The sequence below is a fragment of the Schistocerca cancellata genome, chromosome 2, assembly GCF_023864275.1.
Source record: "Schistocerca cancellata isolate TAMUIC-IGC-003103 chromosome 2, iqSchCanc2.1, whole genome shotgun sequence".
Taxonomy (NCBI): domain Eukaryota; kingdom Metazoa; phylum Arthropoda; class Insecta; order Orthoptera; family Acrididae; genus Schistocerca; species Schistocerca cancellata.
The window spans coordinates 295,759,446-295,785,148 of NC_064627.1; the positions used below are offsets into that span (position 1 = coordinate 295,759,446).

The 25,703-nt window shown below is 37.9% G+C and overlaps 1 protein-coding gene across 1 annotated transcript in view; it reads right to left on the bottom strand.

The window, feature by feature from the left end:
* The window catches only part of LOC126161661 (uncharacterized), a 221,210-nt gene that overhangs the window by 58,250 nt on the left and 137,257 nt on the right, over positions 1 to 25,703 (bottom strand). The window contains exon 9 of the mRNA XM_049917656.1: positions 10,041 to 10,259. Coding sequence (XP_049773613.1) covers positions 10,041 to 10,259 — 219 coding nt within the window. The remainder of the gene's footprint in view (positions 1 to 10,040; positions 10,260 to 25,703) is intronic.

Consider the following 25,703-nt stretch of genomic DNA (forward strand, 5'->3'; position numbering starts at 1 on the left):
ATTTTAATTCTGTCAGAGACAACAAAGGACTTCGAAGAGCAGTTGAACAGAATGGACAGTGTCTTGAAAGGAGGATATAAGATGAACATCAACAAAAGCAAAATGAGGATAATGGAATGTAGTCAAATTAAGTCAGGTGATGCTGAGGGAATTAGATTAGGAAATGAGACACTTAAAGTAGTAGAGGAGTTTTGCTATTTGGGGAGCAAAGTAACTGATGATGGTCAAAGTAGAGAGGATATAAAATGTAGACTGGCAATGGCAAGGAAAGCATTTGTGAAGAAGAGAAATTTGTTAACATCGAGTATAGATTTAAGTGTCAGGAAGTCGTTTCTGAAAGTATTTGTATGGAGTGTAGCCATATATGGAAGTGAAACATGGACGATAAATAGTTTAGACAAGAAGAGAGTAGAAGCTTTGGAAATGTGGTGCCACAGAAGAATGCTGAAGATTAGATGGGTAGATCACATAACTAGTGAGGAGGTATTGAATAGAATTGGCAAGAAGAGGAGTTTGTGGCACAACTTGACTAGAAGAAGGGATCGGTTGGTAGCACATGTTCTGAGGCATCAAGGGATCACCAATTTATTATTGGAGGGCAGCGCAGAGGGTAAAAATTGTAGAGGGAGACCAAGAGATGAATACACTAAGCAGATTCAGAGGGATGTAGGTTGCAGTAGGTACTGGGAGATGAAGAAGCTTGCACAGGATAGGGTAGCATGGAGAGCTGCATCAAACCAGTCTCAGGACTGAAGACCACAACAACAACAACAACAACAACAACAACAACTCAGTGGCCGTGCGGTTCTAGGCGCTGCAGTCTGGAACCGCGAGACCGCTACGGTCGCAGGTTCGAATCCTGCCTCGGGCATGGATGTGTGTGATGTCCTTAGGTTAGTTAGGTTTAACTAGTTCTAAGTTCTAGGGGACTAATAACCTCAGAAGCTGAGTCCCATAGTGCTCAGAGCCATTTGAACAACAACTCATTTAAGTGTGTTTTGACGCTTACTGCAGAATTATATAGAGCTAAGATGTGAAGGAACATCCCAACATCCCAAAAGTGAAAGAAGTGTATAAACCTCTAGACAAGGTATGTTTCAATCAGTTCTTTGTTAAATATAACAACATAATCAGCACATTGTTTGCATTGAACTCCTTCAATATTGTTGCTGATACCACTGTGTTAATTCTATCCAGGCTTCCTGTAAATGCCAATATGCATATGCCAATCATTAATCAAGAGCGACATCCAGAAGATGTATGAGGATTTCTCTCATTCAGCAAAAGATGCACAAGGCACGTATTTAATGAGTCAAATTCAACTGACGAACATTTGCAAGAAAATGCCATGGGAGCAATGAAGGTCCAGCAGACGACAAGTTTCAGCTACATACACTATTCCATCATGGCAAGGAACCATACGGGTCTGTAACAATACCTTCTTAGCTGTTTTCAGAACATCAAAAAGAAAACCAACTGTTCTTGGAACATTTAAAGAAAGGAGATATACTGTTCAGGGATGCCCAAGGCACTTCCACCACATCTCAGCAAAGCAGTACCTCAGTCCTGACTTAAACATTAATCGGCTTTATCATGCATTTCCTGAAACACATATTGATGGTCGATTTTATCGCAGAGTCTTCAAGAGAGAATTTCCTAATCTGCATTTTAGATGACTTGAGAACAGATACCCGCTGTACCTGCCATAAATTCACCTGTGAAATAAACACCAGTAGTGGGGTGTCCAGATTCGCTGCAATTTCTGCAAAAGAGCTTCACCTCAGGAAAGCTGAAAAAGCTGTAAGTCTTTTTTCTAGTCAATATCCTTTGAGCACTGTAGTGAATGTAGCTATCAATAAGCAACAGGTTATTTTCACACCCACTTTAACACTTAGTAACATGTTTTATATGCGCCAGCTGTCGAATTACAACTTATGTATTCATAGGGGAAATTCTGCAGTCATGTGTATGCGGCATGAAGGAATTGGAGGCCTTGGAGGCAATGCTATTGCATCATGTCTTTTAAAGGTTCTGTCCAATCGATTGACACCTAAGCGCCAGCTGGAAATATGGTATGACAACTGCAGTGGTCAGAATAAGAACAAGATGGTGTTGTTGGTTGTAATGCATCTAGTAGTGAGGGATACTATGATTCCATTGAACTGAAGTTTCTGGTCTCTCGAGATTTTGGCGTTACTGAAAAATGAAAATGCATTTGCAAATCCATGGTGCCAGAAGAACTTCAGAGTGTAGTGAGATTGTCGTGGTTACAAAACCCATTTCAGGTGGTGCCAATGGAAAAATCTGATTTCTCTTATGTCTCCCGTGCCTGTGAAGAGTTTATAAACATTACAGATCACTAACAAAACATGGATCAAAGTGTCTGTGACAGATTCACCACAAATTAAAACAAAGAAAACCTTCAATGAGATGGAAGCATGGGAGCATCATACTATTTTCACGAAGGGAAAATATGAAGAATTAGAGAACACGCATGCCTTCAACAATGAGACACATGTAATAAACATCAACAATGCCAAGAAAAAAGATTTATTGGCTAAGTTTGATTACGTAGCTCCAAAATATCATCAGTTCTACAAGGACATCTCCTCTTCATAACTTTTTATTGTTGTGTATAACAATGACTTTAATACCTTTTGTTAATATCTATAGTGAGTATTGTTCAAAACACACAACAAAATTGATTGTACCTGAAAATTGCAAGAAATAAAGCAATTTCTAAAGTCCCAGTTAAATTTTCTTAACATCTGAAAAATTTACTTTTTGGCACTTACACCCTTTTCCATGTCAGCTCTTCAATTGTGTTACTATCAGAACTGGTACTATGCTTGTACAAGTATTATCATGAAACCCTTATTGGAGGTCATTTAGGGAATTTTAAAACTATGACAAAGATCTGCACAATTGTATTTGGAAAAGGATGGACAGAGAGATCCAGAGGATTGTACAATCCTGTGAGACCTGTTGCCTAAGTAAATCTGCATTGGACAGCTGACCATGGTTACTGTCCTCTGATGTTATTCCAGCTCTGATGAACAAATTGTACATTGATTACGTTGGTCTGTTTCCATGGTCAAAGGAGGGGATTCACTTTGCATTGGTTTGCATGGATGTGTGTATGCATTTTTGTTGATTAATCTCCACTAGGAATGATAATGCAATGACAAGTATCAAAGGAAAATATTGATACTTTTGGGTCATCCCGAGTATTAGTATCATGTAATGCCACAGCTTTAACATTGGTGGTGTTTAGGAACTTATGTTTTGAGATGGCAATAGCACAGACCACAACAACACCTTACTATCCAAATCCCTCATTTGTGGAATGAGCCACTCAAAATTTATGCGCAGCGCTCATTGTCTTCCACCACAATGATAAAACTAAGTGGGATACATCCTTGTATTCATTAAGCAACATGTTCAACACTGCTGTTCATGAAGTGCACAAGAATACCCTGGCCAATCTGTCATTTTCATTCAAACCTAATTTGCCCCTCTCCAACCTGTGGTGCTTGATTGATTTGTGCCGGAGGGGACTGACGCTATGCAGTTCCAAGGAATGTGGAAGTGGGCTAGCAAAAATCTGTAAAGGAATCATGAAAGGACTGCTCAGCATTATAATGAGAGAGGCAGCCCACATCACTGAAGCCAAATGATCAGACATTTCCCACAAAATTTTGATGCTGTGTGCAACGACACCAATAAGGTCATGGACAAGCTTTTTGCCCTGTTTCAGAGGTCTTGTCCAAATCATACAGTTCATCACTCCAGTTAGGTTCCTGGTAAAAGATCTGAAGAGCAGACTTATTTTTAGTGCTTGTATGTCCTGGCCTAAACCATATCTGGGAGAAACTGTTCCTGACTGTAACTAAGACATTCTTTATTGTACTGCATACCTCAGTGGACCTATAGAGCAATGTTTTTGGTATTTAATAGTACAGTTTAGTTAAAATTTTATGTGGCAATTTGTTTATTTCATATAATCAGAAGGTTGTATATGTGCCTTTTGGCAGCCTTTCATGTTGGTTAATAGGTGTGTGGAAGTTTTCCAGCCTCATTCCTTCACCTGGGGCCTTAAGTTTTGTGGTGGGAGGATGTGGCATCATCAGACATGCCATGTCCATGACAATTTAAAAGACCATGTGAATAGAGCTACAGTTATGCCAGTGCTACAGTGTTGTCAAGCAGTCATACATGAAGTATTGGAAGACCTGCGTGGGTAGCTGTTGACTGGTGGATGTCCACCAATAAAAATGTGGTTGATGGGCTCAAGTACAGTTCATCCATCACAGTTTCAGTAAAGAAATCTGTCCCGTGTTCTTACTGGATTATGTGTGCCGGGATTTGCCTTTGAGCTGTTTATGTGCTGTAGTGAAATTTTCACTCTGAAGCAGAATGTGCACTGATATGAAACTTCCTGGCAGATTAAAACTGTGTGCCAGACTGAGGCTCGAACTCAGGACCTTTGCATTTCACGGGCAAGAGCTCTACCATCTGAGCTACCCAAGCATGACTCACACCCTGTCCTCACAGCCTTAATTCTGCTGGTATCTTGTCTCCTACCTTCCAAACTTCACAGAAACTCTCCAGTGAAACTTGCAGAACTAGCACTCCTGGAAGAAAGTATATTAAGGAGGCATGGCTTTGCCACAGCCTAAGGGATGTTTCCAGAATGAAATTTTCACTTTGCAGTGGAGTGTGCACTCATATGAAACTTCCTGGCAGATTAAAACCGTGTGCTGGACCGAGGCTCAAACTCCAGACCTTTTCCTTTTGTGGGCAAGAGCTCTACCATCTGAGTTACCCAAGCACAACTCACGCCCCATCCTCACAGCCTCAATTCTGCCAGTACATTGTCTCCTATCTTCCAAACTTCACAGAAGCTCTCCTGCTGTGCTATGTTCTGCATGCTGCTCTTTCCAGGCTCTGGCATACATTCCGAATCTGTCTGCTGCATGGGTATTGTATTTAAAGGAAGCAGGTGGTACTACTGTGTAATGTATATATGCTATTGCTCTGTGTAGGGACAACTACTTTAATTTTCAATGCTGTCAAATGATTATATGACTGACTGATCTTACCTGATTTTGGGTACAAGGTTTAAGTTGAATTGCTGGTTTATATAACTTAGTGAGAATGAAAGGGATGAACCAAGGTAGAATGGCAATATTCAACCCACACATTTACACTGTGCACCCTATAAAAAGATGAAGAAATGGTCTCATTGGCGAAATTAACTATAGACATAAAATTAAACTCTAAATGAGGGAACATAAAATGTGAAGTCTGCAATTTTCATTATTGACTCCACTCCTAGTTTTAACCTGTATGAATGACCTTCCACTGGCTACAATGGGCTGTTCAAAAGCTGTAATGTTTGTGGTAAATGATAACAAAACTAATCTAATGCATGATTCATTCACTTAATTATCCATTCAATCATTAATTCATTCATCATGTTCTGTACATACCATCAACAAGGAGAACTTTGATACATGTGGAACAAGGTATAGAGTAACAAAACACAATATAATCATAGAAAAGTAATCTGTAGCCTACACAGTATTAACAATAAATGGTCACAATATTGCTTGATGCTATTCATGATTAAACAATCTAAAATTAACCAAGTAAATTAGAAAGAAAGCTGCTACTAAGGAGAAAAGCTCTTGTTTCTTCATTTATATTAAATATCTTCTGTTTTAGCTTAATATTTGCTTGACTACATTGGTAGTTTTAAGAGAAAATAGTTACTCAGCTTTATAAATACAGACTCAGATTTACAGTACACTACTACTTGTCATGCAGCTCTAAGTGAACTCTTCAGCTTATTATGTGGTTAACATAAATTTTCAGTTCATGTATTGAGATGTTCAATTAATCTTTAGAAAAAGTGACTAATGAAGTTATTTGTTATTGGGGACCAGAAAAATTAGCATTTTGTAATAAATGTGAAATAGTTGTGAATTCTGCTTCAAAACACAAAAAATGCGAAATTACTTAATCCATTAATGCCCATGGTATGTTATATCAAATGTTGCACATGTGTCTTTATTTTGTATTGTTACCATTAGATGGGATGGTGTAGGCTGTTTACAATTGTTTGTGTGCAGTCAGTGGTTGCTGCTCCACAACAATGGTAGTTTTCAGTGACGGAAGAATGCCGTTACTGCACAGTTGGCCATTTCTTCTTAGTGCTACTCTGAACGGGCAAGATAATGTGCAGCAGGTAAGAATTTTATCCTATACTTAAACTGCTTATATTGATATGAATGTTTGCCTTATGGTTTTAATTTTAGATCAGCATAACAATTAAGCATGATGTTGTTTCTGGTTGTAAACTCTTTATCTAAACATATGTAATAGAGTAATTCTTTGTGGTATGATATACCATACAATGGGAAACTATCACTACTTTAAATGTAATTCAGGAAGCATTTCTTTCTTTTTTTTCTTTTAGAGTAATATACTAGATGCAGTTGTTTCCTGAGAATACTTTGCTAGATTCTTATGTAGTTTATTTTACTGATGGGTCAAACAAATACTATTATAATCCTGACAATCCCCATGAGGCAGAAGAGATTCTAAAACTACTTGAGAATCTCAGTGATATAAGTAATATCTGAAGTGAAATAGCATGAGCTGATGAGCTGGATTTAGTCCTTGCACCACACAGTGGAAATGATTCTGATTGTGATGATGCTCCTAGTGATGATGAAAGACTCATTAGTTTCAGTGATACCTGTAAAGGATTTCTTTTGTAGCCAATGGAGGTACAAGCCACTTCAGAACCAAACAGAAATTATGTTATTGCACAGCCTGCGAGAGAAAGCAACAACGGGGATAAGAACACACCATGTAACGTCTCTTAACAAAAGACATATTATGTAATAAAGAGAAAACATTGTGTATCATGTTTTGTTCTTGTATAAAATTATGTACTGTTTTTTTTAATTTATTTTAGATAATATCTGTGTCGGCGAGTACTGAAACCGCCACAGACAATACTTATTAAATATCAAACAAAGATGAGAATATGTGACTAGTACAAATAATACAGAACGAACATTAATTTCTCTGTCGTCTTCTTGGAGTTACGTGAGTAGGATAGCTTGTGACGTTATATTGTACGCTAGCGTGGCATTCTTTTGTCAAGTTTGTAAGAGGGATGCCATTAAGTAAAGTTTTGGAAAGGTGTGCAATTAATCGAATTGGTTAAATGTTTTGAATCGAGTTATTTAGTGAAACCTTGCATTATGATTTGTAATAAGCTTGCCTGGTATTTTATCCCATCCCTTTAAGACATTTTCAGTTATTTAAATATTATTCGTGGTGCAGAGCTGCGCTACGAACGAACGAGCCATTGCCGCAGTGCATTCAAATTGCATTAAATGAAATCTATCATACCGCAAAGAAGCGGGCAGGTAATAGTGAAGTAAAATTATTTCTTTCAGCTTTCGGAGTTGCAGAGCAGAGCAGCAGATTTTATGATGTGTTTTACAGCTTGATGCGGGCTGCTGATAATATATTACTAACAGTGCAAAAAGATAATTTACTTTCATAACATAAAAGAAATCTTGCTGTGCGTAGTTCTGGTCTGGCAACGTTATAGTAAAAACATCTTTTTTTCTCCGATAATAGTCTCATGTTCTCGTGTTAGTCGTGGTACTTATTGTTGTTTAACTGTTAACAAAAATCCACTGCAAAATTATGATGTTGAACAATCATTGCATACTGTAACATCGGTATTGATAACGAAGTAATTTTCATTAACCTTTTCAATAACTATAAAGTAAGGAAGATATGTTGAACTTTATGGTGAGTTACAGTAACGAAAAAATGTTCCTTTAATAGAAAGCCAGATCCAGAACAATAAGAACATAATATATTTTGTTTTGTTGAAAATTAACGATCCAAAGAAAGGCATAGCACAGCATCACTAAAAGGTATTTCGGGTGTCTTTTTGTAGTAACACATTTTATTTCATATATTAGTTGTTACGCGAGTAATAATAAAACAAAACAAATAGAAAAGAGACGAAGCGAAAACCAGAACTATCAAATTAAATATAAATCAATACCACAGAAGTGGATATCACAGGAACTGAAAACCATGAATGTTGGCAGTCAAGTAGAATTATTAACTGATAATACATCAGAGCCTTTTCTTGTGGCTAGAATGAATCAGTCTCATAAGATGCATGAAGAAATATTAAAGGAAGTTTTCAATTAAGAGTTTATGGAGTACATTTGTAAAGAGACAGTGAAATATGCTGCTCAGAAAGGATATTTAGAATTTCAATTTTCAGTTGATGAATTACACAAATATTTTGGAATTCTTATTATTTCTGGTTACAATCCAGTACCTTTTAGAAGAAGGAATTGGGAGACAGTGGTGGAAACTTACAGTTATCTTGTAAGTAATTCACTCAGTAGAAACAGGTTTGAACAAATAGGAAAAACCTGTTCACTATGGTTACAAGTTAAGGTGACCTGCAACATCCGAGGGGTATGTTGTGATGTTCAGTCCTTACTCTGGTGCTGGTGACAAAGAAGAAGGAAAAACACTGGGAACTGCAACTACACAAAAAATTTATATATGTTTTCTTCCTCCTAATTCAGTTTTCTGTCTTCACAACTGTTTCAACTCTCTGCCACTCTTGGAATCAGTAAGCAAGCATGAATTACACTGCATTGGCACTATCCAAAGAGATAGGATTGAGAAAGTGTCCCTGAAAGACGTAAAAAAGGAACCTCATGGATCTTATCGTGTACTTCAAAATGAGCACCATTCCCTGCTAAGGTGGCATGACAACAGCCAAGTGACATTAGTAACAAATTTGCAAATCAATTATTGTCTTACCAAGGGGACCTGCAAGAGATGGAGTAAAGCAGAACAAAAGCACAGAACCGTGCCTCAATTCAGCTAACTACAACTCTACAACAAAGGGATCTCTTTGACAACCAGAGACGACCAGGATCCACTCCAAGAAATGATACTGGCCACTTTCTAGAGTCTGCCTTGTTGGTAGCCTTATCAATATGTGGATGCTGTATAGAAAGGTGAATACCAGAAGTTTGTTGGAGTTCCGAAGAAGTGTTATACTGTCTCTACTGAGATCACTAGTAATGGATAAACCTCGAGGGCCCATGCCGGACAAATGATATCTGTAGTGAGAATGTTGGACACTTTGTCAACAAATTCTAACTCAGAGAAGATGTAAAAATTGTAGAAAATGCACAAAATTATGTGGTATAAAATCTAATGTTGCTCTTCATCAGATTCTTGTTTTTTGCAGTATCACAGGTAAACATTGTGCAAAATAGAGAACTTGTCACTGATATAATGTGATGGACTTCATCCAGTTTGTTTTTATTTTCCCAATATCATTAATGACATAATTGTAAATTAGAAAAACAATAGTGTATAAGTTTTCATTAATAAAATTACATACAACATTACCTTCTTGCTACTTAAAAAATTTCATTATGCTATTGAACAGTAAATGTTAATGCCCATCTTATGTTTTATCATATGTGAAATAAAATAGTGAAAAAATTAAAAAATAACATTTTGGTCACTGATACTTAAAAGAACTACACTGATTTAATTTCATCAAGATCAAAGACAAAAAAATAAAGTTTTGGGCATTAATGGGTTAACAGGCGCTATTTCATAGTGAATTGTCTCCAGATAAGCTATTTATCAGAGATGGTTTCAAACAGCCTTATTTTCTGCATAAAATGTCAAAAATCTAAGCAGTCACTGGCATTATACATCATCTGGTGAATCCCAATGTAGTACTCAGCCATGGGACCTAACATCTTATAAGAAAGAAATGCGTGCTAGAGCTAGAGCACAAAAAATAGTATGATGCGGACAGTTTTAACATTGCATGTTTTGAACTGTAGTTGCATTGAATACCACTAGTGGTCAGGCCTAAACTACTTTGTTAACAATATATACACCTTCATAATGACTGTTTCTTTCACATAGGAAAAAATTAATAATGTACTCACCTGGGTCTACAAGCACTATTTCCACAAGATCACCCAAATCAAATTCAATAACATATGGGCAGTTACAGAATACATCATCACATTCACTACTCTCAGGTTGTATATTTGGGCAGAAATTTTCAGAAGATATCAAATTTCTCTGGGTTAGCAAAGGCACTGGTGGATATTTAAAAGTAACGTTGTTTACTTGAGGATATGGGCCTGGTATCTGCAATGAGTCTGAAAAATAAAGTTATTTAAAAAATAACAATTCCATGACACAAAATATACATTTGCATCACACACCCACAGTTTAATGGGGTTTACTCAGCGGTCAGCAAAACCTTATCCCCAAGTGTAAAATAGATGGTACAACTGAGTTTTATTGTGGATTTGAAGTTTAAGGCATCCATAGCATAGAAAACAGAACTATTACTACTACAAAATTAAATAATAAGTGTAATCTTAGGTTATTTATATTATGATTAGTAATAATATAGTGATTGTAGCACTAAATATACAAAGATGTACATTCCATGTTGGTTCACCCAGCTTCCACACTCGGTGACACATAACAATATAATATTGCAGTACTAAATATACACAGATGTACATTCCATGTTGGTTCATCCAGAGCTTCCACACTCAGTGACACAAAGTAAAACCAATTTTTTAAATGTGATCAATTGGTCAATTTTCCTCAGACATTCTGTAAATCCTGTCTCTCTTTATCAGACTAGTGCACTTTCATTCATTGATTGTTAACAGGGTGATTCTATGAGAGAGATGCTGTGCAAACACTATACGAGATATGATTAGAAAGTTTTAAGAATGGATCCACTGCTGCTTACTGGTTTAATGGGCAGGTACACGGAGGGTGGGGAGTGAGTCATTGCCTTGTCCTTGAATGCCCTCTGACAGGAAATTGTGTTTCCTTTATTCAGTTCATTGTGGTAGCTAGCTGAGTGCTGTTCTCTTAGGGCTTGTTGCTGGATTCTGTCTACATGAAAATGGACGTAAAAATGGAGCAATGAGTTTGTGTAAAATTTTGTTTTAAAACTGGAAAATCAGCTTCTGAGACTTACCAACTATTAAAAACAGCTTTTGTAGATAATTATATGAGGCAGTCAAATTTTTTTTGTCTGGTTCAACAGATTTTAAAATGGCCACAAATCATTTGAAGATGAACCACTTTCCAGCAATCCTTCCACCTCAAAAACGAATGAAAATGTTGTGAAAGTTCATGACTTAAAGCACTCTGATCATAGACTTACAATTAGGGAGATGGCTGATGAACTTAATTTAAGTTTCTATGCAGTTCAGTCAATTTTAACTGAAGATCTGAACATGTGTCAAGTGTCCACAAAATTAATTCCAAAACTGTTGTCAAGTGACCAGAGACAATACCGACTTGAAGTGTGCCAAGAACTGATTAATCGGACTAAAAATGACCCAGATTTATTAAATAGGGTAATTACAGGTGACAAATCATGGGTATGTGGATATGATCCTGAAACCAAAGTGCAGTCTTCACAGTGGAAGACTCCAGGTTCACCACGACCAAAAAACGCATGGCAAAGTCGATCAAAGGTGAAGACAATGTTGGTGATTTTTTCGATTCTACCAGTATTATGCATCATGAATTTACCCATGGAGGACAGACTATTAACCAGGAATACTACAAATGTGTCCTGGAGTGTTTGCGTGGAAAGGTGCAGAAGAAAAGGCCTGCATTGTGGAAAGACAGGAGTTGGGTGTTACATCATGACAATGCTCCAGCTCATCGTGCCTTCTCCATCATTGAATTTTTGACCAAATTCAAAATTCCTGTGCTTCCACAACCACCACATTTCCCTGATTTGGCCCTGTGGACTTCTACCTGTTTCTTAAACTGAAATTTTCACTGAAAGGGAAGCGATTTGACTCGGATGAAGACATCCGGGCACATACGGAGAGCGTCCTTAACACATTTCAGGAAAAAAATTTCCAGGAATGTTTCCCAGAGTGAAAACACCATTGGAGTTGGTGTGTTCAGTCAGAATGGGACTATTTTGAAGGAGATGTATCATAGCAGCATGTAAGTACCACCATTGTACAATTACAAGCCCATTCATAAAACTTCCCAATCACGCCTCATATCATGGCAGTTTTAGGTGCAGGGGCTGGAGGGAGGGGGGGGGGGGGGGGGGACATTTTGAACTGTGGTTGCATAAGATACTGGTAGATGTTGGGCCTGAACAACTGCAGCAAACTGTTGTGTTGTAGCCACTTCAAACTGTTTTGAGTAATGTAGGATGGCAACCCTTTGAGAGGTATATACTGTCTGCATAATACCAGAGCATGTTTTTAAAATTTGTAAACAAAGGATCAGTAAAGATTGTAAGGCCCATGCAAAATGGGCACAAAAAAATCAAACTAATAAGATATACCTAAAAACAAAGATGATGTGACTTACCAAATGAAAGTGCTGGCAGGTCGACAGACACACAGACGAACACAAAATTCAAGCTTTCGCAACAAACTGTTGCCTCATCAGGAAAGAGGGAAGGAGAGGGAAAGACGAAAGGATGTGGGTTTTAAGGGAGAGGGTAAGGAGTCATTCCAGTCCCGGGAGCGGAAAGACTTACCTTAGGGGGTAAGTCTGTATATGTGTGGATGGATATGTGTGTGTGTGTGCGAGTGTATACCCGTCCCTTTTTCCTCCTAAGGTAAGTCTTTCCGCTCCCGGGACTGGAATGACTCCTTACCCTCTCCCTTAAAACCCACATCCTTTCGTCTTTCCCTCTCCTTCCCTCTTTCCTGATGAGGCAACAGTTTGTTGCGAAAGCTTGAATTTTGTGTGTATGTTTGTGTTCGTTTGTGTGTCTGTCGACCTGCCAGCACTTTCATTTGGTAAGTCACATCATCTTTGTTTTTAGGTATATTTTTCCTATGTGGAATGTTTCCTTCTATTAAAACTAATAAGATAGTTAGAAAGAGATGGTAAAATTAGTCCAAACATGTTTGTGTAAAGAAGATTACAAACAGTACAGGAAGGTGCAAAAGCAAGTCAGGGCCACAGAACTGAACACCCAAAACTCTGGTGCCATGTGGCATCATGAATAGGAGTGGCAACAAAAGTCTCAACAGAGACATGTATAGGAGATGGTGAGAGACAGACATGTTGCCTTGCAGGAGCACAAATAGCATTGGACTATAAATTTCACTAAAGTCTACTGAACACCAATTCGCAAATTGATACAGGTACAGTAACGCATGTAAGTTTACATAACAAACTTTTTGAAACTTGTGGAAAGATGGTAATTCATGAATGTGAATGACAAACAGTAACTCGATAATGTGGTCCTGACATGGTATGAGAAAAGTGAGAATTGTGGCTCTCCTGACTGAGAATAATTTTGAGCAATTTTGCCTCAATAGAGACAGTTTCTGTACTGCTGCTAAAATGCACCAAGAAATCAATATGAATCATTCAAGAAATTGAAACTATATTTTTGTTGCCACAAATATTAATCCAGTGCTGTTCTAGAACTCCAAGGGTTTTTCTGTTTCTGAGACCACTAAAATCACTTTTATAGTATACAGATCAACAACAAAGAGAAGAAATTCTGAGTGATGCCAACTGCTCTCACTGTCAACAATGAGAAGATGCTCACTGTGAGGTCTTCAAGCTGTGAGTACTCAGTAAATGACTGTCCAATGCTGAGTGAGACCATATCAAGTACGTCCGCTTTTGGAAGAGGAATAGTAAATATACTTTAACACATCAGGAGTTTACTGAACTTTGTACAATGTTTAATATAAGAGCTATCTACAACACTGATACTTTTGAAAGTTCTTGACCACTGGCACATTCAATAGTTAGTTTCAGCTAAGCACTGGAATATAGTTGTACACCTGTGGCTACAAAATCTCCAAGCTAGGGAATCAAAATTTTGGCATTGGGAATTCTAAGGTTAATGCAAACACACAGCAGTGTGATGACAGTGCTGTTAAAGTACAAGTTATTGACTTTTTGATGGTCAAAACAGTCCAGAGAGTTTGTCATGTTCACATATTGTGTGTGGGCAGGGGTGCGGAGTTTGGCAGGGCCTACAGCGAAGGGAAAGTAAGTAGAAGCCATAGAATACACAGGCAAGCAATGTGCCCACAGCAGGGGTATGCCTAGTGCTGAGGGCATAAACAGGGATCCATATCTTTATATGAAAAAGAATCAGCTAATATAAATGCAAATAAATTACTTAACTGATTTCAGTTCATAGCATTCAGCAGTTCATTCTGAATGCAGTCCACTGCAGATCACACACTCTAACTGGACAAAGCATCAATCTCTTGGCTGATATTTTGTTTACACTAAATGAAGTCTGATTTGGAAAAAATAATTAGTGAACAGCTGTGGGGGACGACACTAGATGAGTAAGCAGAATGCAGACTTGAGTACATGTTCAACACAAGCTATAGCCTTGGGTAAACATCACACACAAAATTTGAATATTTTTAGCATGGTGCAGCAGATTCAGCAACTGTAAAATGTAATTATATTAAATTTCAGTCTCCAGTTGCATAAGCAAAGAAACTTTACCTAGGTTTCGGCTATAATAATGTAGCCTTCTTCAGAAATGTCATAATATAAAATTAAAACATGCCAGATATTGGCCTTGTCGAACTTAAAATATTAGTACTACAGTACATAGTCATAAGACTGCATCACTTATACCAATGTTTTGCCAATAGGCCACAAAAGGGCCAAACAGGTGGGCCATGGGCGCTGAGTTGTAAGTGGGTGCCACAGCCAGCGATGCAGTGAGCTTAGCTGCTGGTCACGCGCATGCGCATATGGAGTAATACTGACTTAAAACCAGAAAATGTTAACTGAGATTATTAAGGAAAATAGTTAATTACAATAGTTTGGAGTAATAATGACATTAAAACCATAAGCGACTGTAATTACAATTCCATAACAGGCAAAAGACATACAACAAGGGTACTGTACATAAGTAAGAATAACATTAGTTGATAACATTATTTGTTACAACAGCTAAAAATTTGCCAGTAACATCTGAAGGAACTCTGGGTAAAATAAAAGTGTTCCCTTCTTGGACATTTGTGAACCTGAAACTTAATGAGGCTGTTTATGCATAGAATTCAAACTTACCAGACTCATCCCGTTAAACATGCGACTTCTGTCATGATACTGCCCTTTTTCCCTTTAGGAGCAGTACCTATATCTTACATGGGTTGATCCTAGGAGTACCCTTTCTCCTTCCATTTTGGCAGGTATGCCCCTTTTAACTTCCTAATCTATGCTACAGGTCGATCCCCTTCTTGGTGCCCCTGTCTGCACAGTATAGGTCAGCCTCTCTTGGGTCTGCCTATCTACCCTTTTCATCCAATAAATGCTGGGTGCGCCCCCCTCTTCCTTCCTGAGAAGACCTCCTGGTTCATTAACCAATCATACATCTTTATGAATACGATTCTTAAATACTCTCTTGTAAAATTATAAATCTACTTTACCTTCATATTCCACTTTCTAATATATCATCTTATACCCTAGAGTCCTCTTTCACCGCTAACTTTTACTATATAAACAGCTATCATGCACACACATAGTAGATGCTATGTCTACCTGTATTTATGAACTCCCATTAGGTACTATGCCTTTTCCCCAAGGACTAGCATGGCACATGTATTTTAGAGTGACAAAAATGACAATGCTGAACCGTCACATATCAACAATGTAATATGCGCATCGATTCAGATTTACATATATCTGTATTCCCCTATGTCCCTAGGTGGTTCTGACATTACTTTAGGTTTCTATCTTGTAATTTCCATGTTTGTGTCTAAGTGTAATTTTGTGTATATGTCAATGTGTGTTCATGCAGCCTGAGTCTTCAGCCTACTTATTTGAAATAAGTTAAAGGTTATAGGAAACCACAGAGAATGAGAAGGACTTCAGTGATAGTAGTACATGCATATGGAAAGTGGGAAAGGTAGATCAGTACTCAAATGAGAAGTAAGAAAGGAAAAAGCAGACAGTTGCCAAGATCGAAGAAGTGAAAGAAGATAGCCCCAAAGACAGGAAAACCCTGCCCACCCCCTTCCTCAGTATCCCTACTTCACTGGTATTTGAGTGAGAAGCTGGAGGAGGTATGATGTTAAACGTCTCCTGCAGAATGAACATTCTCACCTTCACCTTTGAAGTCCCTGAAGAAAGATCTTAGCAACTCCTATGGAATGGCAAATGGTGACAATTCAGTTACACTTGTCTGCAAGGGTTGTGTGTGTGTGTGTGTGTGTGTGTGTGTGTGTGTGTGTGTGTGTGTGTGTGTGTGTGTGTAGTGTTAGTCATGTTAGTCCCTACGCTACCCAACCCATTCAAAATCGATACAAACCCTCCCATCTACATCACATCTCATAAAAGGTATAAATTTTCTATAAAATTAGAGAATTATACACTATAATAAGATAGTTATTTCATTAGTCACCTCATATTATATTATTCTTAAATATAATATTCTATTCTGTTCATTCAATCTTAAAGTCACTCTGTTTACATAGTACCATCATATTACACCTTCTACCAGAATATTATACTATTCGCTCCATTTTATGTTTGGAGATCACTGTTTATTCATGATTCTCTTAAATTAGTCACATTCTTGTAGTCATATCTGGTCACTTAAATAGTAAAATGATAGGATAGTTTAAGAGGTTATGAATAGATTAGTGAATAGTTGAAGATTTAAGGGAATTTGGTGTAGGAAAATTAATGTGGAAGTAACACCAAAAACAACTCAGGAACCGACAGTCGTCACTCCGCCCACTAACACGGAGTGTTAACGTCCCTGGGGAACAGATGTGACTCCACACAGATCCCATGGATCTGACATTAACTTCACTTGAGCAAATGCAAACCGGTACTTTTCGTTAAATTTTGCGTGAAAGTCTTCCCACAACAAAACAATCACCACTTTACTACATAACACAGAGTCAGGTAAAGTTATTCTATTTTCTACTCTGTCATGAACAAATTTGAATTCTTTCTACACCTCATCGACATTTTTCTTAGTGTCATTGTGTTCATAAGAGAGAGTTGTAGCAATGGTGTTGAAGGTTATTTTCATGGCAATTCTGTCTATCATCTCCTCTACCTGTTCCTCCAGATTGCTTATATTTATAGTGTCCGAAGTTGCTAGTTTTTCCTTAAAATTTCTCTCCACATCATTGACTCAAGTGTTGACACCTGCAATTTGCAATTGGACAACAGGGATCAGCTTACCCTGTCTTTCTATGCTATCGTTTAAGGTATATAGTCTTTGTTTCACTGCATTGAATGTAACATTACACATAATCTGAAATGACTGTAATTTTTCATTAAATTCAGACTCTATATGTTACACTTGTCTTCAATATCAAATTCTAATTTTTGGGTCAACTTCTGAAATTGATCATCCTGCTTTTGACTAAAATCCATAAACATTTGATTCATTTGGACAGTTAAAGAATTACTTAATTCATTCTTTAAACCTAATCACAAATTTTCAACTTTATCATTTAACACATCAAACTTAGAATTTAAAGCTTCACCCTGTGCTTCTAATTTCTCACTTAAAGTTGTACTCAGTTCTTCTTGCAAGGAAGCATTCTGAGCATTTAAATCTGCTCTTTGAGCATCTAACTTAGCATTTAGTTCTTTTCTTAAAGAAGCATTTTGATAACTCAGCTCTTTTCTTAAAGCTGTCCGCCTCCGGTAGCTGAGTGGTCAGCGTGACAGACTGCCAATCCTAAGCACCTGGGTTCGATTCCTGACTGGGTCAGAGATTTTCTCCTCTCAGGGACTGGGTGTTGTGTTGTCCTAATCATCGTCATTTCATCCCCATCGACTCGCAAGTCACCGAAGTGGCGTCAAATCGATAGACTTGCACCAGGTGAGCGGTCTACCCGACAGAAGGCCCTCGTCACATGCCATTTTTTTTTCTTAAAACTGCTGAATCTGCTCCCTGGGCTTTAAGTAAATTCACTACTTCAGACCAGTCAGTCCCTTCTTTAGCAATTCTCATAGCCATGGCTGGTTCTGACATCTCTCCAACTTGTTGTATACTGTCCATGCTTCTATAGACTTTAGCTCTTGTGAGCATCTAATACTAATTTCAATTAGACCAATTACACAATAAAAGTTCACCCCATAGTATTTTATAAAACTTTCTACTAGAATAATAAAGTTTTTATTTCACGTTCAGCTGGCATAGAATGCTTGCTGCATAGGTGAGCGAGTTTAGAATCGGCACCGGTGAATAGCACAGGCACTGGCAGTGTCGAATGTTGGTTGCAGCATCGGCAAGTGGACGTAAAGTCAGCAACAGTGAATGGCAGCCGTTGTAGTCAGCAACCGTGGCGGGTTACTATGGTGGCATCAGCGGCTGGTTACTGCGTCGACTTCGGTTCATTACTGCATCGGCGTCGTTAGCTGGTTACTGCTTCAACATCAGTTGGTTACTGCATTGGCATAGGCACAATTTACTTGGGTGAGAAATATTTCTTCCCCACACCAAAAACTCCTTAGTCAAAAATTTGAGATCTTCTCTCCGTTCTCTTGACGTTATTACTTTTTTCTGTCTCATATTTGTTGCATTCGCAACTTTCTTTCTTTGGTTTATTGGACACCACACGATTACTGGAAACAATTTATCAGTCTTGTTACTGCTGGTTGCTATGCGATTCTCAACATATTCTCATCTCAGTTTACTTAAAAAATTCCTCCTTTTCGAGTACTGATCACATCGGTCACCACGTTCTGGCAGTTTCCAGCGACTAGAGGAAGTAATGTGGTGTTGGTGTGCAAGACTCACACGTCCCCTTCATCATTGACCTACTTGAGGTGCTTTGCTGATCTTCTTTTCAGGATAGTTGGCTGTGACGACCTGCTCAACTTCTTCTTCGAAGATATGATGCTGTTGTGAGGAATTTTCTCTATTATTAAAATGATTGCGTACATTTAAAACACTTTTAAATCAATCCTGCTATATTTTACTTCCACAAACAGAACACCCAGAACACCACATAACAGTTTTCACATAAATGAATCATATTTTGTAAGCCCAATGATTTGTGGTTCGTCAGAAACTGTACATTTCGAAAAATCTCTCGAGGTTCTCATAAGTCCACCATCTGCAACTCTAGAGAGTCAGTAAGTAAGTAAGTCAAAAGTGAGTCTCTTTTCTTTTCTTTTCTTTTACATAATTCAACCGTTCACAATAATGACTGACGTAACACAGTCATGGAGTAAGGCGTGGTTGCTCCTTGCACTGGGCTTGTAGTTTCTGCGACTAGTGTGCCAACAACTTGGCCGCGTTGATCAGTCACCCACATTGTAGCATTCTATTGACACATGTCCACCCTGCACACACAGAAAACCAGTGCAAGGTAGACACGCTCCCGTCTCTCATGCTTGTACGTAAACTATCGGGAGTTTGAGACAGTGGAAAGCCGAGGGTCTCTAGAATTTGCGTTGAAATTCTCGACGCACTACACAGTTGGCTATGACTTCATATATTTGCCATCTATATTGCTGACAAAGAGTGAGCCCAGACATGGGAGACCACATGATAATATGGCTATGTGCATGGATGATGGTACGTCACCAGGCATAGTAGGTCAAATTAAGTGTATGGACTGCACCCGTGCATTATCTCAGCTGAACTACATCCATTTACAAGGGCAGACGTATATTTTGGGTGGCAGTTAGTGAGTGCTTCACCAAAATTGACTCATCATAATTTTGCTCATCTGCATTTTAAATGTCTTGGCTAGCTGCTCTAATCCAGAATTCAAAGCTGGGTGGGTTGGAGTAGTGGGCTTGTGGGTATGCTGTTACATTCACAGACTTGTTGAAACACAGATACTGTAAACTGAGGGCCATTGTAGAAAATTACCATAGTAGAAACCTCAACTTCTGGAAAAGTGTTGGTGAGATCACAAATAATGGTTGACTTGACATCATAGAGAGAGAGAGAGAGAGAGAGAGAGAGAGAGAGAGAGAGAGAGAGAGAGAGAGAGAGAGAGAGAGAGTGTGTGTGTGTGTGTGTGTTTTCTCACATTAAAGGTGGTGATATGTATTCTTTTAAAAAAAACAAAGGCACTTGGTGTGTATGCATGATACAAATTATTACTCTCTCAGATGTTTTATTCACACTTGCTAACTCATGTAATTTTGTTTTGATGTTTTATACTATTTATTCCTTGTTCCTGTGTAAACATAATATTGCTGAAGTGTCTAAACCCCTTTGTGACCCCTAGGAGGTCTTCAAAGTCTCTACACACACCCCTAGTTTAAGGCCCCTGCCATCTTCTGTGGGAACCTTTAACAATAATGTCTCCTTTGTTTTGTGAACTAAAATTGTCTACAGTTAAATAACAATTACATTGAGCGAATTCACATATGTTCTCTGCTCCCACGGAAGGGGGAGGAGTGTAAGGTTGAGCCAGACAGTAGTGGATTCTATCATTAATTTATTTCAAAAGGTTAATTTCATTCTCTCATTATGGTACAGCATTATCCAGCAGTTTCGATTGCCTGTAATTTTCTCATCCCATGGTCTGGCAACAGCAAGTCAGCACCAGGGTGGGCAATCTCAATCATGCGCCTCCCTCATGTGCTGATGAGGTAACACCGCCTAGGTGATGCTGACCAGGCCACGCTTCAGAACTTTCCATGCCGCCCCAGCGGGTTCCTCAGCTTCTGACCGATCAGGGCGGAGGAAGCCGCGTGGCCATGCTGGAATCTCCCATCGGCGAGGCTCCCTCTCTGCCGCGCACCCTGTACCTGTGAACACCACCTGCCACTCTCGGTGCTGTGGCACCGCGTACTTTGTCTCTGTAGCTGCCACGCCATTCAGACTTGTCCAAATGGCAGACGCCACTAATCATTAACTTTGCCCAGATTTGATGAGAACTATGTATCGCCTACCACTACACTCTGGCTCACCCTCGCCTCCCTAGGCCAAATTCATGATGCCCATTTGAATGCATTTTTTCTGCAAGTAAATGACATTACAAAACTGGTTCAAATGATTTATTTCCACCCACCACTTAGCCACTCCAGTGATCCTGCACAGATGTGTACCCAGTACAACAGTTCATAATGGGAGGAAACCTCAATGGTACACAGTGACTATAAAGAAACTTCTAAAGACACAGAGATTACTGCATAATAGGTGTAAAACAAAGTGTAGAGCTATAGATGGACAGATGCTGAATGAAACATGTTTGGCAGTCAAGAGCTTACAATGACTACCACAGCAGAATTATGTCAAGTGATCTTTCACAGAACCCAAAGAAATTCTGGTCGTACGTAAAGGCTGTTCGTGATGCCAAAGTTAGTGTCCAGTCCCTAGTAAATGAAACAGGAACTGGAACTTAGAGTAGCAAAGCAAACACTGAAATGTTTAAGCCCATTTTCAAATGTTCCTTTAAAAAAGAAAATCCAAGAGGATGGACCCAATTTAATCCTTAAACCACTGAAAAGATGGACAAACTAAGTATTAGTGTCAGGGGTGTTAGAAACAGCTTAAATGGTTAAAACTGAACAAAGCTCCAAGCCCTGATGGAATCCCTGTCAGATTCTACACTGAATTTGTGGTTGTGTTAGCCCCTCTTCAAACTATAATCTGTCCTAAGACTCTGGAACAAAAAACTCTGTCCTGTTCTTGGAAAAAGGTACAGGTGGCACCCTTCAACGAGAAGGGTGGTGGAAGTGATTCACAAAACTATCCTCCAATATCCATGACAGTGATTTGTTGTAGAATCTTAGAACATATTTTGAGCTCAAACATAATGAGATATCTTGAACAGAATGACCTCCTAAATGCCAATCAGCATGGATTTCAAAAACCTTGATCATGAGTAACCCAACTTGCACTTTTCTCAAATGACATACTGAAAACTTTGGATCATGGCAATCAGGTAGACACAGTGTTTCTTGATTTCCGTAAATCATTTGACTCAGTACAGCACCTATGCTTATTGTCAAAAGTATGATCATATGTTGCATCAAATGAGATTTGTGACTGGATTGAGGACTTTTTGGTTGGGGGGGACACAGTATGTTATCTTACATCAGATGTAGAAGTAACTTCAGGTGTGCCCCAGGGGAACTGTGTTGAGACCCTTGCTATTCACATTTTATATTAATGACCTTGCGGACAATATTAATAGTAAAATCAGGCATTTTGCAGATGATGCAGTTATCTATAGTGAACTACTATCTGAAAGAAGATGCTAAATATTCAGTCATATCTTGATAAGATTTCAACGTGTTGCAGAGATTGGCAACTTTTCTAGATGTTAAGAAATGTAAAATTTTGCACTTCACAAAATGAAACACTGTAATATCCTATGACTGAGTCATTGGTGGAATTGGCCAACTTAAACAATACCTGGGTGTAACACTTTGTAGGGATATGAAATTGAATGCTCACAAAGGTGCAGTTCTGGGTAAAGCCCATGGTAGAAATTGGTTTATTGGTAGAATACTTGGGAAGTGAAATCAATTTATAAAAGAGATTGCTTACAAATCATTAGAATACTGCCCAGCATGTGGGAGCCATACCACATAGGACTAATAGGAGATATTGAAGGTATACAGAGAAGGGCAGCACAAATTGTCAGAGGCTTGTTTAATACCTGGAAGAGTGTCACAGGGATACTGAATGCACTGAACTGGCACACTCTTGAAGACAGATGTAAGATATCCCAAGAAAGTCTATTAACAGAGTTTCAAGAACCAGCTTTAACTGATACTCATGGAATATACTACAGTCCCCTATGTATCGGTCACATTGGGATCAAAAGGACAACATTAGAATAATTACTAGATGCACAGAGGCATTCAAACAATCATTCTTCCCACACTCCATAGATGAATGAAACAGGAGGAAACCCCAATAACTGGTACAATGAGACGTACCCTCTGCCATGCACCTCACAGTGATTTGTAGAGTATAGATGCAGATTCAGAAAGTAAATTTGAACTACTATCAGATGTTAAAATCACATAAAAATTAGAAACAAAAAAAAAAGTCAATGGTTTTACATTTTAATAAAGTTTAATAGATATTGTAAAACAAGATTATGTGCCCGTTATTCATTTCTGATTTACCAAGACATGGTATTTATGTGAGGTGATACTATAACAGTCAACTCTTTCTGAGTTATTGCTTGTGCTGGGTTATTATTTACCACTGTGGGTAGTTCTAAATATGTATTGTCTCTAAAAAATATTCTTGGAATTGCATAGTACACTTCGGAAACAGAAACGTGAAATTCCGGCAGAATCTTGTCAATAAATCATATGAAATGGGACATCCAAAATTTGATTTCACAAAGTGTTTAACAATATGCTCCTATGTCCCCAAGAAACGTAAATCAGAATTCATGCTATCATCAATGCATCATGACAAACATGTTGATCAGCAGAGTGGTAAACCTGGTATTAGTCTATTTTACAGTTCTACAAAGGAGTTGAGGGAGGGGGGGGGGATGCTCTTGATCAGAAGATAAATGTGGATGAAGATGTAAAAGGTGGCCATTAGCCATATGATGGGCTGCAATGGATATTGATATTGTTAACAGTTCCATAATATGCCAGTACTCCAATTCCAACACAAAGATGTCACATTGCCAATTTATGAAAGAATTATCAACAACTTGAACTGAAAAGTACATGAAACTACATGCTAATGTACCAACTCCATCAACAAGTCTGAAAACATTAATTAATTCAGCATTTCGTTTGGAAGAGGAGTTCCAATCATCAAGCTCATGTGGACCTAAAAAATTTCAAAGATGTAACTTTTGCTCAAGAAATCATGACAAAAATGTGTTAGTCACTTGTTCAAGATGCAACAAATATGTCTGCAAAAACCACTGTCAGCAGAAGATATTATGTGTACAATGCAACAAATAGTAACTGTATTATGAACAACAATATTTAAGAAATTGAAATTTTTGTTAAGTATGAAGTATTGGTTGTTAATTTCTTTACTATACATAAAAGATACATTTCCCCTTTCAGAGATTAATTTGGGCCTTAATCAACTAGGCAGATTAAGTAAAAAAGAAGAGTTACAACTAAAATGAAAAAGTTTGTTACTTTAAAATTAGCTCTGCAATGAGAATTGAAAAAAAATGTAGACATTAAAATAAACATGTTTTGTGTGAATTTTTGTCTTTCTTATACCTCATATTTAGATTAAAGCAACTATAAACAAGTTGAAATGAATGTGTATAAAACAATTACCAAAAGAAATTAATCAAAGTAAATGGAGATATTAATAATTTTTGGGTCACTAATGACCCCACAATAATAGTTGTGATAGTCAAAAATATCGATAGTAACCCAGAGCTAATTAGAGATTTTTTTTCTAAGATTATCTACTGTCTTCTGTTGCTAATAGACTACAAAGTGAGTGGTTGTGAAGAAATTGTATTATTTAGAACTTAAGATTTCTCTGTTTTGAACAACAAAGTGATTGCAGCTTTACACAGCAGTTCCTGAGTAATTATAAAAATTCAATACATTGAAGAGAATGTTCATTCAAAACTAACAATAATCATATTTTTCTGTGCAGTTTTTTTTCTTTTTTCCTTTTTTTTTTCATAGCACTGAAGAAGTATGAATGTTACAAACTGAATGGATTTACAAAAAAAGAAAATTCTGCATGTACAGCAGATTCAGAAAACCACTGTGAAATGTATGAAACAGACTATTTCCCATTGTGTAACTTTTTAAGGCTTCTTCACATTCTATTTGTGTGTAGAGCATGGGAAGAATTATTGCTTCAATGCTTCTCTGTGCATAATGATTACTCTAATATTGTGTTAATGTTCCTTACAGGAGCTGTATTAGGGGGTTCTTAGATTCCCAACTTAACAGTTGTTCTTGAAACTTTTTAACCAGACTTTCATAGGATGGGTGACATATCTTCAAGCATCTGACAGTATAGGATTTTCATGATTTCTGTGATGCTCTCGAATGGGTCCACAAACCTACAACCGTATGTGCTGGCTTTCTTTATATATTCAATATCCCCTGACAGTCGTATTTGGTAAGTGTCCCATAACCTTGAGCAATATTCTAGGATAGATTGCACATGTGTTTTGTAAGCAATCTCCTTTCCACACTGACTATATTTTTCTAAGTGCTCACTGTTAACAAAAGGCTGCCACATGCTTTACCTATAACCACACTTATGTCATCACTCTATCTCATCATATCCCAACAATTTGAAACTCTCAGGTTTTTATATGAGTTGACTGATTCAGTAATCCCAATTGTAACTCACTGATTTTGCAATAATAGGGTACTGTACTTTTTTCATTTTGTGCAGTGGTCACTTTTATATTTATGACAGTTTAAAGTGAGCTGCCAATCGCCACATAACATTTAAATCTTATCAAGATATGACAACATTTGTGAAGCTTTTTCAGACAGTACTTGTTTATGAATAACTGCATTATCTGCAAAAAGTCTGAGTCTGCTATTAATATTGTCTGCTAGGTTATTAACATAAAAAGTGAAGAGCCCCATCATACATTTCTGGGGAACACCTGAAGGTAATTCAACATCTGTGACTCTCCATCCACTACAACAGGCTGTGTCTTCTCTACCAAGAACTCTTCAAT